The sequence below is a fragment of the Podarcis melisellensis genome, assembly GCF_964234715.1.
Source record: "Podarcis melisellensis genome assembly, chromosome: 12".
Classification (NCBI taxonomy): domain Eukaryota; kingdom Metazoa; phylum Chordata; class Lepidosauria; order Squamata; family Lacertidae; genus Podarcis; species Podarcis melisellensis.
In genome coordinates this window covers 54,089,430-54,105,647 of record NC_138544.1, presented here as the reverse complement: position 1 = coordinate 54,105,647, position 16,218 = coordinate 54,089,430, and the positions used below count along the sequence as shown (strand labels likewise).

Below are 16,218 nucleotides of genomic sequence, written 5' to 3'. Positions count from 1 at the left end.
TTTTTCATTTCTTGGGCGCTGTCCAAAATGTGCAGCCTCCTTACAGCCCTGGCCTTGCCCATAGGAAACAAAGGTTGATTCATAAGAGCGGGAGAGGGAGGACGACGACGAAATCCTCAGTGGCACATTGCCTTTATGAGGTCCAACCAAAATGCCACAAAATAGCCCTCCAGATGTTTGGGACTACAATTCCCACCATCCCTGACCACTGGTCCTGTTAGCTAGGGATGATGGGAATTGTAGTCCTAGCCCAACCCCTTGATGCTCCAACTCTTGCCAATCTCTCTGATGGAAAACAGCAAAATCTACAGCCGGGCACCGCCGTTACGAAAGGCAAGAGTTGGAGCATCAAGGGGTTGGGCTAGGACTACAATTCCCATCATCCCTAGCTAACAGGACCAGTGGTCAGGGATGATGGGAATTGTAGTCCCAAACATCTGGAGGGCCGGAGTTTGCCCTAGGCTAGATGACCCTCGGGATGCCTTCCAACCCTGATTCGATGACACTCCCCCCACCCCCATCAGCTCCAACAAGTACGGCCAACGGCCAAGGCTGATGGGAGTTGTAGTTCAACATGTGGGGAGCGGCGCCGCTCCTCTGTCTACGCAGGTACTCTTCGCACGGAGGCGCCCCTCCGTTTCGGAACCGGAAGTTCACGTTGTGCATTTGGCTTCTACCTCTTAGGGCACGCGGGACTTGCAACGGGAGGCGGCTCCCGCCGCGGCGGTCTAAGCCAATACTACTCACACGCTGTGGCCAATAAAAGTTGTGGCCTAATTTTGCCCATTAACCTAAAATAACGTGTCTTATTATAATCCTATGGAGGGTGGAGGGTCCTCGACTCACAACCGGAAGTTCAGGTTGCGCATTCTACCTCTTAGGGCACGCGGGACTTGCAACGGGAGGCTGCCGCCGCCGCCGCGCGACGCTCTCCCGCCGGCGCCTCTATGGCGATCCGCTCCGTCCGCCTCCATCTCTGTAGCCGGAAATGGACGGGCCGGGCGCGTTTGTTGTGGGGGACGCCGCTTCCTCCGCTGCCTGCGCGGCCGCTGCGACGGCCAGGCCCCGAGGGGAGAGGGCGAGGTGAGGCGGGAGGGAGGCCTCGGGGAATGGGGGGGGGGGAGGGCAGAGGCCGTTGGCTGAAGGAAGCGTGTTGGTCACGCGTCGGGGGTGACCGTCGGAAGGGGGCGCGGCAAGCGGAGGAGAGAGAGAGAGAGAGAGGGACCTTGTTGGGACTGAAGGGGGAATGGGCGCAATTCTGGGCCTACCTCACGGGGCTGTTGTGAGGCTGAAGGGGAGAAAGGAAGGGGCCGCGTGCGCCACTCTGGGGGTGGAAGGCGTGAAACAAATTGCACGAATAAATAATAATAATAATAATAATAATAATAATAATAATAATAATAATAATAATAATTTATTATTTGTACCCCGCCCATCTGGCTGGGCTTCCCCAGCCACTCTGGGCGGCTTCCAACAAAGTATTAAAATCCCTCCCACACTCTTCTCTCTGCACGTGTAGCAAATGCAGTGCCGGATTTATCCTGTTCAAGCTATAGCTTAGGGCCCCATTCTCTTGCCCCCCCCAAAAAAAATTAAATTAAAAAGAACCTGGATGTACATTTCCAAAATATAAGATGAAAAACAAATAAAACCTACATACAGCAGCAGTGTTTTGTGTTGTGCAGGTTCCTATGATGTAAGTCACGGGCCCTGCCTGCTAGCCTGCTCCCTAAAATATCACATATAAAGGGTCCCATTACCTTCAGTAGTGTAAAGGGACCCCTGACCATTAGGTCCAGTCGTGACCGAATCTGGGGTTGCGGCACTCATCTCGCTTTATTGGCTGAGGGAGCCGGTGTACAGCTTCCGGGTGATGTGGCCAACATGACTAAGCCGCTTCTGGAGAACCAGAGCAGCGCACGGAAACGCCGTTTACCTTCCTGCCAGAACAGTACCTATTTATCTACTTGCACTTTGACATGCTTTCGAACTGCTAGGTTGGCAGGAGCAGGGACCGAGCAACAGGAGCTCACCCTGTCGCAGGGATTCAAACAGCCGACCTTCTGATTGGCTAGTCCTAGGCTCTGTAGGGCCTCCTCAAACCTAAATCCGGCCCTGGGTGAAGGTTGTGAAACAAATTGCACGAATAAATCCCTCTCACACACATTCTGCACGTGTAGCAAATGCAGTGCCGGACTTATGCTAAACAAGCGACAGCTTAGGGCCCCACTCTCTTGGGGGCCCCAAAAAAATTTAAAGGAAAAAACACACCTGAATGTGCATTTCCAAACTATAAGACAAACTTGTTAACTGTAGTCAAAACAAAAAAAATTCCTTCCAGTAGCACCTTAAAGACCAACTAAGTTAGTTCTTGGTACGAGCTTTCGTGTGCATGCACACGAAAGCTCATACCAAGAACTAACTTAGTTGGTCTTTAAGGTGCTACTGGAAGGAATTTTTTTTGTTTTGACTATGGCAGACCAACACGGCTACCTATCTGTAATTGTTAACTGTATTTCAGTTCAACGATTACTTTGATAAAATACATATTTTGTTATGTGCAAATGGCTTTCGATACCTATCAGGTCCGCAAATTACCAGATAGCATATATTCAACACAAAAAACACTGACAGTTCGTTTTTGAAAAAGGACAGCTGGGTATATAACCGGCCCCATTACTTTCAGTAGCTCATGGGTTGGTTTACAGTATCAAGACAAAGCTATGGAAAGGGTATTTAGATAGTTTTGAACTGTAGGTGGGGAAAGAGTGGCTTAAAATGGGGAAAAATGTATTGGTTTAAGATGTAGCTTAGCTTGTTCTGGATAAAGTGTGTGTAGAAATCCAGTTTTGAGGAGGGATCCTGTTGCTGCAGAACTGCTTAAGTTTGGAAGGAAAGGGCGGGCAAGCAATGAGTTAGTTTAGTGCTACCTGTATGCCCTGGTATTTATAACAATGCATTCGGTGCCCATTTAGAACTGGATATATATGAACCTGCTGGGATTAAAGAGCTTTTCAATGTCTGCAGGATTAAAGAGCTTATCGAGCTCTAAACAGAACATTAACATGTTAAGTTGTTAGGAACGGCATGTTCATCCTGAATACAGCAAATACAGACAACTGAGATTCATTGAGGGAAGTTCATAGTTGGAATTCTCCTTTGGAACCTGGCTGAAGTATTGTGCAACGTGGTGGATTATTTATCTTTTAAGATTAGACAGTTATGCTTCTGTTCTATAGACTGTGATGTGTGGTTAAATAATGTGGTTTATATATATTTACAAAATATGAGAAACCCAACCCACTGACAGTACTGCTTGTGTTCTTTAGCCTTAGGACACTTGCAGAGAGGAGTAGATAGTAATAATAATAATAATAATAATAGTAATAATAATAATAAATAATACTTTCATTATTTGTATGCTACCCATCTGACTAGGTTGTTCCAGCCACTCTGGGTGGCTCCCAACAGAGTATTATTCTCACTTGAAATGACAGCCTACTTGAATTTAAAAACAAAATCAAACCCACCCCTGTTGCACTTTCAGAAAAGACACTACTTCCTGAACTTCCCTGGTGATAAAGATCTTGGCTTTTTTTTATTTTTCAGTGTGTGCACACCGCGCTTATTGTCATTGAACTTTCTTTCCCTTTTGATATATTTTCTTAAATTTGATGTGTAAAAGTAACTAAATAGAATATATTCACGGGTCCTTCACTGAATCCCTCTGCTTACTTAAACCCCCCTGTTCAGTTGTGTTACACCGACTCGGGAATGCTCTCCACAGCTTGGTGATGTTTTCTCACTGCCACGTGGCGTTCAAAAATCCATTAGTTATTTTATCTATTGTTCCTCTTATAGTCCAAGGAGCCACGCGTGGTTCTCCAGTGTGGAGCTCTGCATTGCTTTCCGTAGAATCATAGAATTGGAGAGTTGGAAGGGACCCAAGGGTCATCTAGTCCAACCCCCTGCAATGCAGGAATCTCAGCTAAAGCATCCATGACAGATGGCCATCCAACCTCTGCATAAAAACCTCCAAGGAAAAAGAATTCACAACCTCCTGAGAGAGCTGGTCCACTTTTAGTCAGGCTGGGGGAAAAACAACAACACATTGCTGCTGTTGTTTTATGCTGTTATATATATTGTGTATGTGGGTTTATGTATTGTAACTCTTCATTTTAAACCGTGTTGGCTGCGGTGGGAGGTTTTGCTCAAAGAGGAGCAAATGAATGTTGTTTAGTCGTGTCCGACTCTTCGTGACCCCATGGACCAGAGCACGCCAGGCACTCCTATCTTCCACTGCCTCCCGCAGTTTGGTCAAACTCATGCTGCTAGCTTTGAGAAAACTGTCCAACCATCTCGTCCTCTGCTGTCCCCTTCTCCTTGTGCCCTCCATCTTTCCCAACATCAGGGTCTTTTCCAGGGAGTCTTCTCTTCTCATGAGGGGGGCAAAGTCTTGGAGCCTCAGTTTCAGGTTCTGTCCTTCCAGTGAGCACTCAGGGCTGATTTCCTTCAGAATGGAGAGGTTTGATCTTCTTGCAGTCCATTTGACTCTCAAGAGTCTCCTCCAGCACCAGAATTCAAAAGCGTAAATTCTTCGGCGATCAGCCTTCTTTATAGTCCAGCTCTCACTCCCATACATCACTACTGGGGAAAACCATAGCTTTAACTATACGGACCTTTGTTGGCAAGGTGATGTCTCTGCTACAAATGAATACATTGAGTAAACGAAATACTTTTTCCAGGTTGCCCCCATGAGTTCTCCTGTGGAGGATGTCCATGATCCTCTTTGCCTGCGTGGTTCGGGTGAGGGATGGACTTCCACTCTCTGCCTCCACGGACTTCCACCTAGACCAGGACTTCTTGGAATGCAGGAAGAGGCTCAAGACCTTGTCATCCATTCTGACACAGTATCCAGAGCGCGGGACAGCCAAAGAACGTGACCTCAGTATACAGTAAGTCATGTTTCAGCTTGGCAGAAATGTTTCCCCTGAAATTGCCTTGATGGGTACCTTCATGTGTGTTCCCTTGATAGTAACATTTTATTTATGTATTTACACAATTTGTACTCTGGTTCATTAAAATATGTATCTATAGTTACTAGAAAAGGTATGGTAATAAAATCCCAGCTAAAATTTAAGAGATGCATACTGTCACAATCTGAAAAACAAAACAACCTACAGCCATCAGGGAAAGCCTGAATAAACAATCTTTTTTTAGGTGGATGAACATGCCATGGTTGATGCCTCTTAGATGACATGTAAGAGCATATTGGATTTTTCAGATTCCAAAAATGAGGGGTGCTAAAGTCAAGTAGAATGTCTGGCCAAGCCTCTCTGTAACATCTTTCTGCTTTGTCCAAGGTTACTTCCTGATAACATGCAAGTTAAGCACACATCCATAGCTGTGGTCTCCGATACCATCAAGCTCAGCAAAGGGTAGTGTTTCTACAACTCTGGGCAGCAGCCTACCCCCTGCATATTGAGAGATATTCTTTAAAACCAGTGGAAGTGGAAGGCTCACAGTCTGTCTGTTTCAGGCAAGGGATGCAGTTCTGTGCTTGAACAGCAAACAACCCCATCTCCTACAAGCAGGGGTAGGCAACCTAAGGCCGGGAGCCGGGTGTGGCTCAATCGCTTTCTCAATCTGGCCCGCAGACAGTCCGGGAATCAGCGTGTTTTTACATGAGTAGAATGTGTCGTGTTATTTAAAATGCATCTCTGGGTTATTTGTGTGGCCTGCCTGGTGTTTTTACATGAGTAGAATGTGTCCTTTTATTTAAAATGCATCTCTGAGTTATTTGTGGGGCATAGGAATTTGTTCATATTTTTTTTCAAAATATAGTCTGGCCCACCACATGGTCTGAGGGACGGTGGACCGGCCCACGGCTGAAAAAGGTTGCTGACTCCTGTGTGGGGATTCTAGGTGCGGAGCTGTGACTGCAGCTATTGGGTGTTTGTTTTTTGCTGCTCAGGTCCCTTAGTTAAGTTTGTGTCTGGTGGTCTTAGTGAATCCTGGATTTTTCTTCTTCTCAGCTTTCATTCTTCTGGAGACGTGGCCTGCATGGGGATTTGCACCAGCAGTTTCCCAGCTGCCATGGCGTTCTGCTTTCTGGAAGAGCTCCAGTGGGAGTTTGCCACTACCTATGATGCCACCAGTGTGGGCCTGGCTACCAGACCGTATGCTTTTCTAGAATTTGGTGTGTACCATGCTTGCTCTGTCTCTTCCTCCTCCTCCTCCACCACCTCTTCAGGATTTGGTAGCAATCATCACATTTCAAATAAATCAAGAAGCCCGGCTAACATTCTGCCTTATACTTGCTGATACATCTTAATGGCCCTAACCTTAATTGATGGTATCTGCCAGAGAGGAAGCACAGCGATAACCATCCTGCCCAAACAGTGAAATAATCTCTTTATTTGTAATACTTATTTGGGGTTGCCCTTGGAGACTGCTGATGGTAAAAGAAGTAGAAGGCGTTGAACATTTTGCCCACATATGTGGTGCTGGAGTATTCAAGGTCTTAAGCCCATCCAAGTTAGGTTAAGGATGAGGACCATTTGCTTCAGATGAGCTACTTGTTCAGTGAAAGCAGCAGTTCTTAATTCTGTAGAAACTCCTTGTGTGTCCTTCTCCCTTGCATGATAACATAAGAAGATCCCTGCTGGATCAGGCCAGCGGCCCACCTAGTCTGGCATCCTGTTCTCACAGTGGTTAACCAAACGCCCATGGGAGGCCTGCAAGCAGGACCTGAGTGCAACAGCCCTTTCTCCCCCCTTGTGATTCCTAGGAACTGGTATTCAGAGGCCTACTGCTTCCAATGGTGGAAGTACCGTATTTTTTGCTCTATAAGATGCAGACCATAAGACACACCTAGTTTTTGGAAGAGGAAAAATATTCTGAATCCCAGAAGCCAGAACAGCAAGAGGGATCGCTGTGCAGCAATCCCTCTTGCTGTTCTGGCTTCTGGGATAGCTGCGCAGCCTGCATTTGCTCCATAAGACGCACACACATTTCTCCATACTTTTTAGGAGAGAAAAAGTTCGTCTTATAGAGTTAGTTAGTTAAGTTAATTAGTTAATATCTTTATTGTCATTGCCCCCTCTCGGGGACAATGAAATTACATGGCTGCTCCATCCACCCAGGTAGGGCACTCCACACAAAATCAAAACAACTATAAAAACACTAATTAAAACAATACAGTATAATACAGCAAGGAAGATTAGATGACTTTCAAAGTCCAGGCTTCCCATTCAGGGCCGAGATCGCTCTGGAGAAGAAGCTGTTCTTAAGACGGCTCGTTCTTGTCTTCATCGTCCTGTATCTCCATCCCGACGGCAGGAGCTCGAAGAGACAGTGACCAGGATGTGATGGATCTTTCACTATGTCCAGTGCCTTCCTATGGCACCTTGTGGCATAAATCTGCTCTAAGGTGGAGAGTGGGCAGCCAACAATGCTCTCTGCTGCCTTAACAACTCTGCACAACCCCATCCTGTCCTGGGTAGTACAGCTTCCGTACCACACACATAAGCCATAAGTGAGCACGCTCTCAATGGCACAGTGATAGAAGGCAAGCAGCAGTTTCTGCGGAAGATGGTTTTTCCTTAGAATTCTCAAAAAGTACAGTCTCTGCAGCGCCTTCTTCACAAGCCCCCTTGTGTTGACACTCCAGGACAGATCCTCTTAGGCCAGTGCCAGCATACAAACAAGACCCTCTCCCAGTGATTTCTGATGGATGTACTTGTGTACTTCCAGTAGCCCTATAGTAGCATCAAGTGGTCAGTGCTTCTCCCCCCACCCCGGCCAGCCCCTGGGAAGGTACATTCCTTATTGCTTTCTTTTGCAAGCCAGTACTTATTCCATGGAAGCTGTGGCACATTTGACCAGGCTGCATCTATTCTGCACCGAATATCAATTCTGTACAAATCTGGCACTTGGAAAAGGTTAGTTCCACGGGCTGCATATGTTTCACCAAGGGAGCATATTTGCATGCATTTTGTCAGGAGCAGGTCAGGCGTGACTCACGTGGCGTCAGTGAAGTTAACTCTTTGTCCAAAGAAACAAAACAGCTGAGGAGGCCAAGCCTAGTGAGCACAGCAACCCTTTCTGGTAGATCTTGCCCCAATGAGGCAGTTGTGAGGACGGAAGGTCCTGCCTTCCCACCGTTCCCTAAGTCTCCTCCAACCCTGGGTCCTTCCCAAGCAATCTGAGACTTTGCCACCTTGCCTTTTGCTCTGCCTTCTTCACACCTCTTCTGGTTCTGGGAGACCAGCGGGGAGGAGAGCTGGTTGCAGCAGGAGGGGGAGGACCCCCCCAGCTTTTTCAGCAGCCTGCCTGATTTTTGCCTCTTGCCCGTCCCACTCCAGCTTCTGCTTCTGTCTCTGCTTCTGGGCTGCTTTCTACCGCAGACTCTCCCTGCTCACTAAACCCTGTTACCTCTTCAGCTTCTGATGCCTCCTATTCCCAGTCTGCATCCTCTTCTCTCTCCCATCTTCATCCCACCACCTCTTCCCTTGCTCTCAGCCTTCTTCTTTTGGGGAGGGGGGCGCGGTTCCCCAGTGTTTGCCTCCTGCCACTCCTCTGCATTCAGCCAGTCCCATGGCAATTCTCTTACTTTCAGTGATGACTTTTCTGGCTTCTCTGATGCAGACAATGTCATTCAAAAAGTCAAAGGTCGTTTCAATTACACAAACTGCGCACAGATGAAGTTCAACTTGGAAAAGATCCAGGAAGAGCTCCTCTTGCGGCCTCCTGCACTTGTGAAGTTGGAAGATGCGGAGCTGAGGAATGGGATTGTGAACGGCCACACGGAGCTCCACATGGAATCTGGTGAGTCGCAGTCCGCAAAGGTGGATTCTTTGCTAGCCACACTCAGGAGCTGGTTGGCTACATTTACTTGTTAGTTAACTTTACAGCATTTCACTAATAGTTCCAGTTGATAGGCCATAGTCACAGCCAAAAATACAAGAACAAATAAGAGCTTTCAAAGGCATCCTATTCACTTCTGTAATAGTTGTGGCATATTATTTGGATGCTATAGTACTATCGGGACGTGGGTGGCGCTGTGGGTTAAACCACAGAGTTTAGGACTTGCCGATCAGAAGCTCGGCAGTTTGAATCCCCACAACGGGGTGAGCTCCTGTTGCTCAGTCCCTGCTCCTGCCAACCTAGCAGTTCGAAAGCACGTCAAAGTGCAAGTAGATAAATAGGTACCGCTCCGGTGGGAAGGTAAACGGCGCTTTCGTGCGCTGCTCTGGTTCGCCAGAAGCAGCTTAGTAATGCAGCCACATGACCTGGAAGCTTTACGCTGGCTCCCTCGGCCAATAAAGTGAGGTGAGTGCCGCAACCCCAGAGTTGGTCACGACTGGACCTAATGGTCAGGGATCCCTTTACTTTATACAGTGGTGCCCCGCAAGACGAACACCTCGCAAGACGGAAAACCCGCTAGACGAAAGGGTTTTCCGTTTTGGAGGCGCTTCGCAAAACGAATTTCCCTATGGGCTTGCTTCGCAAGACGAAAAAGTCTTGCGAGTTCCTTCGGGTTTTTTTCCCTCCCCCCCCTTTTTCCTAAGCTGATAAGCCACTTATCAGCTGATCCACTGATAGCCGCTTAACAGCTGATCGCTAAAAGCCGCTAAACTGCTAATAGCGCTAATCCGCTAAGCTGTCAATGGGCTTGCTTCGCAAGACGAAAAAACCGCTATACGAAGAGCCTCACGGAACGAATTAATTTCGTCTTGCGAGGCACCACTGTAGTACTATCAGAACTTTACATGAAACTTTAAACACACTAAAAGTGACTTGTTTTGTTAAATAACTCTGTTGGGTAGATCAGTATTGTTACCCAGATCTTGATCTCTCAAGAGGGGATACAGGAATAAGTGCTTTGCAAATGATGCTGTGTGGAACTAATTCAGACACCAGGGTACGTAAGAAACATGAGAAATGGCTGTGAACGACATAGCAGTGCTCACCAGTCTCACTCTCTCTTTCTCATTCCTTTCCTTCTTGAACTGGCCTGAAGCTCCTGCTCACAGAATGCAACCTGTGTCTGCTTTGGGAATCTTATCTCTTGTTCTCAACATAATGTGTGGAGCACTGAATCTCATCCGAGGCGTTCACCTTGCAGAGTATTCATTTCAGGTAACTGCGGAGATGACATGGGGACGAGGAGGCTGGTAATTTCTTTGGTACCTGTCCAGACCCCTGCGGGATCAGGCCAGTGGCTCTTCTAGTGCAGTATCCTGTTTTCACAGCGGCCAAGATATATATCTTAATGGAAACCCACAAGCAGGGTTGATTTCCACAGTCATGTTTGACATTATAACTTTTTATATTCTGCTGGAAACAGCCCAGAGTAGCTGGGGAAACCCAGCCAGATGAGTGGGCTATAATCACCATCAACAACAACAACAACAACACAATATAATTTAACATTGCTGGGTTAATGTGGTGATCTTTGGTAAGGGAACATTAGTTGCTTATACAACAGACATGTGACTGTAAATATAATTACTTAAGATGAGATGTCAAGGTTAGCAACTTCAATTTTTGAGACTTTCTAGTACACAGTGAACCCTCTAGGAACTGTGTGCATGTTAAGCCTCTATGAAAAGAAATTGTAAATACTTTCTTTGTTTTTCATTCATTGGCTGCTGTTTATACTTTCGTTATTATCTGATTGCAGCAGACGCACTTATATTTGACTCTGCTTTCTATATTTTAACCCGCCAATATCAGTGGATACGTTTTCTGATAGTTTATTATAAATTTAAAATGTTATAATATCCATATTTTCAACATGAGTTATTTATTTGGATCATGATATGACATTATTGGGCATTTAGACCTTAATTGAAACGATGCGTTGATTTGCAATTTTTGCTTTCATGTCATTAGCCACTTTGGGCACATTTATGTGGGACACACAGATTAAAATAATAAATTAATATCTGCAAATTGGCCGCGGATAAATTTCGACTGGGAAACAACTGCGGAAGCAATGTCCAAGACAGTAACGAAACCAGAAAGAGAGTTAAATAAATATCCAGGCTTATTTTACATGTTTTGCCCAGTTGGGGCCCCTTCTCCATCTTTTTAACAGAGCAAGGGTAACTTAGATATTGCAAAGTGTTCTGTGCAAGTTGAAAGCTAGTAAAATGTGAACCAATTAAACCTGACTGCATGCAAAACAGATGAACTGTTCTATCTCAGAAGAGCTCTTGACATCTTTGATGGGGTTGATGAGAGTGCAAACACCATTTCCCCCTAAATGGGGCTGTTGTTTGTTCAGAGCTATAAAAATATATTGTTTTACAAACTCCTTTTTTAAAAAAAATGCTGTGGAATAATTTTGAACTAGATGAGTACTTTGGTTTACATTTGTTTCTCCAGTGGCATGACTCACTGTGTACACAGTCTTAATTGTAAGTTAAATACCGGTTTAGTTCCTTCCTGATTCTGTTGTTTTGAGTGCTGAAGTAATAAAATAAAGACCACTGTGTACCTTCTTGAAACAAATTCATTCAGGCTTGCACACAGGGAGGCTTTCCAAATGCTTTGTGCCCCCTCCTTTTAGATGCAGATGACTTAACACAGATATAGATCGGCAGGCAAGAGAGTATTTTTCCCCCTATGGTCTAATAACTTTGTGGACTTATTTTCACCGACTGAGTTAATTTGACCTTCAAATGTCATCTTCCAACAGGAAGACCGCAAAGGAATTGGAAACGTGATAGCATTTCTCCTGCCCTTTGTAGCCTGCTTTTTGTTGGTAAGTATATTATCTTCTTCCCACAAAAACCAGACGTGACATGATTTACAGTCTTGCATAGAATATAGAGTCGTAAGGGACCCTAAGGATCATTTAGTCCAGGCACGTCCAACAGGTAGAGGGCTTTCCTCCTCCCTAAGAAAAGCTGAACAACTTTGACCTGATCCCCCCAAAAGGGGGTAGCTCACTGCCAGTTTTTAACTGTGAGTAGATCGCATTCATGGGACGCGGGTGGCGCTGTGGGTTAAACCACAGAGCCTAGGACTTGCTGATCAGAAGGTCGGCGGTTCGAATCCCCGCGACGGGGTGATCTCCCATTGCTCAGCCCCTGCTCCTGCCAACCTAGCAGTTCGAAAGCACGTCAAAGTGCAAGTAGATAAATAGGTACCACTCCGGCGGGAAGGTAAACGGCATTTCCTGTGCTGCTCTGGTTCGCCAGAAGTGGCTTAGTCATGCTGGCCACATGACCCGGAAGCTGTACACTGGCTCCTTCGGCCAGTAAAGCGAGATGAGCGCCAGAACCCCAGAGTCGTCCGCGACTGGACCTAATGGTCAGGGTCCTTTTACCTTTACCATTAGATCCCATTCTCTTGGGAGTTGGCCACCCCTGAACTAGTCCAACCCCCCTGCAATGCAGGAATACGCAGCTGTCCCAAATGGGGATCGAACCTGCAATCTTGGCGTTATCAGCACAGCGCTCTAACCAGCCGAGTTATTTAGCCCAAGGCATGATGGTGAACAGCAACCACTGGGAAAAGATAGGCATAATATCTTACAAGGACAGGAAGAAGCATCATGGACAGAATAATTGCCACAGACAGGAAGAACAAGGATATAGTTTGAATGCTTCACCTGTAGCTTGATAAATCGTTTAATGTGTCAATTTGTTGTTGTTAAAATTGCAGTTGTTGTATAAGGGGTTGTTATTTTGACGGGAGTGAAATCAGGGTGGATTTGATTGAAATCAAATCGACTTAAATCACTTGCCAGTAAGACTTGATTTAAATCACTAGTCAGTAAGATTAGATTTAAATCTTTTTTTTTTTACAGAAAGACTCATTCTTGCTGATATAATCTTAATATTTACAGCCAGATGAAGGTTCAGACAGGAGAAATTCTCAGCTCTACCTGGAGAAGCCAGAGATTGGACCTAGGAGCTCTTGCATATGAAGATATGTCCCTTCCTTTCATAGCCTGGTTGCTAAACTTCTCTCTGGTTTTCTTCCTTTTCCAGTGCTGCCTTTACCTATTCTACAGTTCAGCCAGGAAGATAAAGGTCTTTGTACTTTTCGTCACAATCTGTCTATGCAACATCTACCTGTATGGGTTAAGGAACATCTGGCAGATACTTTTCCACATAGGAGTGGCTTCCCTTTCTTCCCATCAGATATTGACACGGCAAGTTGTGGAGAAACCGCCAGACTTTGGAGTATGAAAACGATCGTGGAATACCAGCTGCGGGTTGTTGTTTTTTTTTAAAAAAAATATGTTTGGTTTGGGAAAAGGGGTGTTTAACGCTGGTCAAAACCAGCTTGTGTAAAATGGCGAGGGTTTTTTTTTTTGTCACCCAGCCTTTCCCAGAAGAATGGGTTTTAGCCCACTGTTGTGGGTTTATAGAAGCTCAAGGGAACAGGCATACACTGTGTCCAACTCAAGGCAGGGTCCTTTGAGCACCATTCCTTTTCAGATCAACACACATAATCTAAAGAATGATCTGGATGCCCTTGCCGGAGTAAAGCAGAGCCGAGGACCTGATGGGTCCTTCCTGTTCGGGGATTCCGGGAGAAAGATAGGCTGCAGTTTCCAGCAACCACAAATAAAACAAATAATCTGATCTGTAGTGTCCTGCAAGCAGAGAGCAGGAGAGCTCTAGACAACCCCAGAGCATCAGTCCATGCCCCACTGGAGAAGGCAAGCCGTACAGGGTTGGCGATTGTTGCTTTCACGCTGAAACCACCTCTAAATAGGTTCCGGTCGGTCAAATACCCACACGGCACCACAAAGGCCAGGCTTTCGACTCCTACAAGTTTTAAGACACAGGTAGAGCTAATAGAATGGTTTGTGGCTTTTTTATGGCAAAGGTGGCTTTAAATGGTAGGCAGCTTATTGTGACTACGCTAGGGGAGTAGCCACTGATATAATCTCGAATGCAGATAATAGATGCCGTTTGCATGCATTTAGACTAATAGTAATGAACGAGTTGCTGGGCAAATGCTTTGTATGTATTAGAGGTAACAGGAGGAAAAGGCTAAAGAGCTGAATAGGAGGTTTATCAGTAGAAGGTGGTCCATTGGGGCAAATAGGCACTGCCCCACCAGCCCAGGTGTGCTCTCAGCCAGGCCTCACCTGCCTGCTTTCTTGCTCGCAAGCTGTCCAGAAACTGGCTCTGTCAGCTTCCTCCTCCTCCTCCTCCTCTTTCGTCTCAGTGTTGCTCTTGTGTAACTCAACAGGAAGGAGGATGGGGGCAAAAATAGAGTTGATTGGTTCTGCCTGTCATTGGCTCTGGCGCCACCTGCTGTTGGGCTCCCTGCCTTCTGCCCTACCAGTCCCAACATGCACCCCCCATCAGCGGTGTTGATGTTCCTTTGCAAATTATCCAGGCGGACGTTCCTTGCACATCCTATTCAGGACTTTTTCTTCCTGGCCTGTGTGTTGTTTGTACAAAAGCACTGAAGGTAGAACAGGGTAAAAAAAAAGAGGTCTGTTGGCAGAACAGACAAGTGGGAGATATCAGTACTAGGCATCGTCTCACTGATGGCGATCAGGCAGCACAAATGAGCCCCCCGCATTTGCTCCCTATGCAGATAAAAACATTTCAGCTGAACAGCTTTTAAATAGCAACCAGGGTGCAAGTTGTCTGCCAGCAACAACACTGGTTTAGCGTGGCCTCTGGCAACTGGTGCATCTGTTGTGATTCTTAAAGAGTTCTAGCTTTCACTTAAATAAACGAAAATGTTTCTAGTCGCGTGGGCTAAGGAAATGAGACTAAAAAGAGAGAGAGATAGACTTCTGACAAGTCTATAGAGAAGGGAAACAAGCCTGGACTCCAGTTCCAGCTTCTCTGCCTTCCTGTCTTGCAGCCCACACCTTTTAAAAAGAAAAAGCAACTTGCTCTATGGCAGGGGCTCCCAATAGCCTCCCTAATGCAGCTTTCCGTGTGCAGAAAATTTCCCGAAGGAACTTTCAATCTCCCTTTCATGGTCCGCCCTGATACAATTCAGGCACATTTCTTAACTTTTGTAAGAATATTTGATTCATATTAAAGGAAGCTATTGCCCTGTAACTGAGACTAGAGCCGGTTCTCTCTCTCCTGATACTCTTATTGCAGCTCATTGGATGTATTTAAGATTTGTGAACAGAGTTTAATTTAAGAGCATGCACTTTTGAAAGTAGTAACTAGAACCTGTGCTCCTCTCAGCCTCTGCTGCACTGTACAGTCCGGTATTTAATGTATAGAAATATGCCAGCGTTTACACCATTTGTGAACCCTTTTTGATAACTTTTGGAACAAAGTTTGTCGTGTAAAGTTTTGATGCAGTTTTTCTCGGTGACGGATTAAGATGTTTTACAGGACACTCTCTTACTTGTGATAGTTTGGGGTTAGAGTTATTTGTTGGGCTTCAAACCATTCTCACATTCATCCTCACTGCATGTCCTGCAGGACTCACCCCCCTACTCAGGATTTTGTATTTTCTCTCGACTATGAGAGTGGTGGGGAAAGGATGAAGAGAATTAACTTTCTTAGTCTGCAGACAGCTTGAGGTGCGAACTGAAGAAACTAAGAATTCTCTAAAATCTGCTGGTAGCTCACACTGAGACTTCATTGTGTGTTTAATAGCTGACACCCACCTCAAGTCACAAAAGCAACTCACATCATCTCCTGCTACCCCTTCACTACCAAAACCACTGCCTCTCCTTTGCTTCTTTCCCAAATACATCTTGTTCCCCTTCAGATTTCAGCATATCAGTGGAATGCGTCCATCTGTGTTTTCATTTTTTTTTTCTTAAAAGGAAAGTTCTTCAAAACTTAGCCTGTGACCCTCAGCAAGCTTAGAGATTATCCAAAGAGTCAGAAAAATCTCTTGGTACAGCGATTGGGTAGGGATGGCGTTTTTGAATGAACCAACGCACAAACTCCCTTCAGCATAGAAAACTAGTATGCCAGAAAGTGCACTTCTCTTCTTTTTAGGAACGCGCTTTTTTCTTTTTCTTTTCACCTGTGGGGCATTCACACACGCGCATGCTTCCTTCTCCAATTGTGTAATTACGTCATGCACAGAAACGTCGCATGAAATCAGCAAGATTTCTTTTCAAGCTTTATGGTCTTGCTTTTCCCTGCAACCTCTTAGCCCAGTGTGCTTAGTGCCTCCTGGTTTTGCAGATGGGGTAACAGGCTGCCCGGGTCGCGCGTGGCACTGTGGAAAAAGTTCTTCCTAATGTTAAGT

At 45.8% G+C, this 16,218-nt stretch overlaps 1 protein-coding gene across 1 annotated transcript; it reads left to right on the top strand.

Annotated features, from left to right (window-relative positions):
* Positions 1-948: 948 nt before the first annotated feature.
* On the top strand, positions 949-15,285 carry SEC22C (SEC22 homolog C, vesicle trafficking protein). Its single transcript, XM_081882687.1, has 7 exons — positions 949-1,083; positions 4,746-4,955; positions 6,036-6,199; positions 8,650-8,829; positions 10,025-10,143; positions 11,708-11,773; positions 13,008-15,285. The coding sequence occupies exons 2-7, from the start codon at positions 4,774-4,776 to the stop codon at positions 13,206-13,208; spliced, it is 912 nt and encodes a 303-aa protein (XP_081738813.1). The 5' UTR covers positions 949-1,083; positions 4,746-4,773; the 3' UTR covers positions 13,209-15,285.
* Positions 15,286-16,218: the final 933 nt, after the last annotated feature.

Excerpts from the sequence above, each read along its gene's own strand:
- SEC22C (XM_081882687.1), top strand. The coding sequence starts at position 4,774 with ATGTCCATGATCCTCTTTGCCTGCGTGGTTCGGGTGAGGGATGGACTT. Across the intron at positions 8,830-10,024 it reads GGAGCTCCACATGGAATCTG|CTCCTGCTCACAGAATGCAA; the intron begins GTGAGTCGCAGT and ends ACTGGCCTGAAG. Across the intron at positions 10,144-11,707 it reads TTGCAGAGTATTCATTTCAG|GAAGACCGCAAAGGAATTGG; the intron begins GTAACTGCGGAG and ends ATCTTCCAACAG.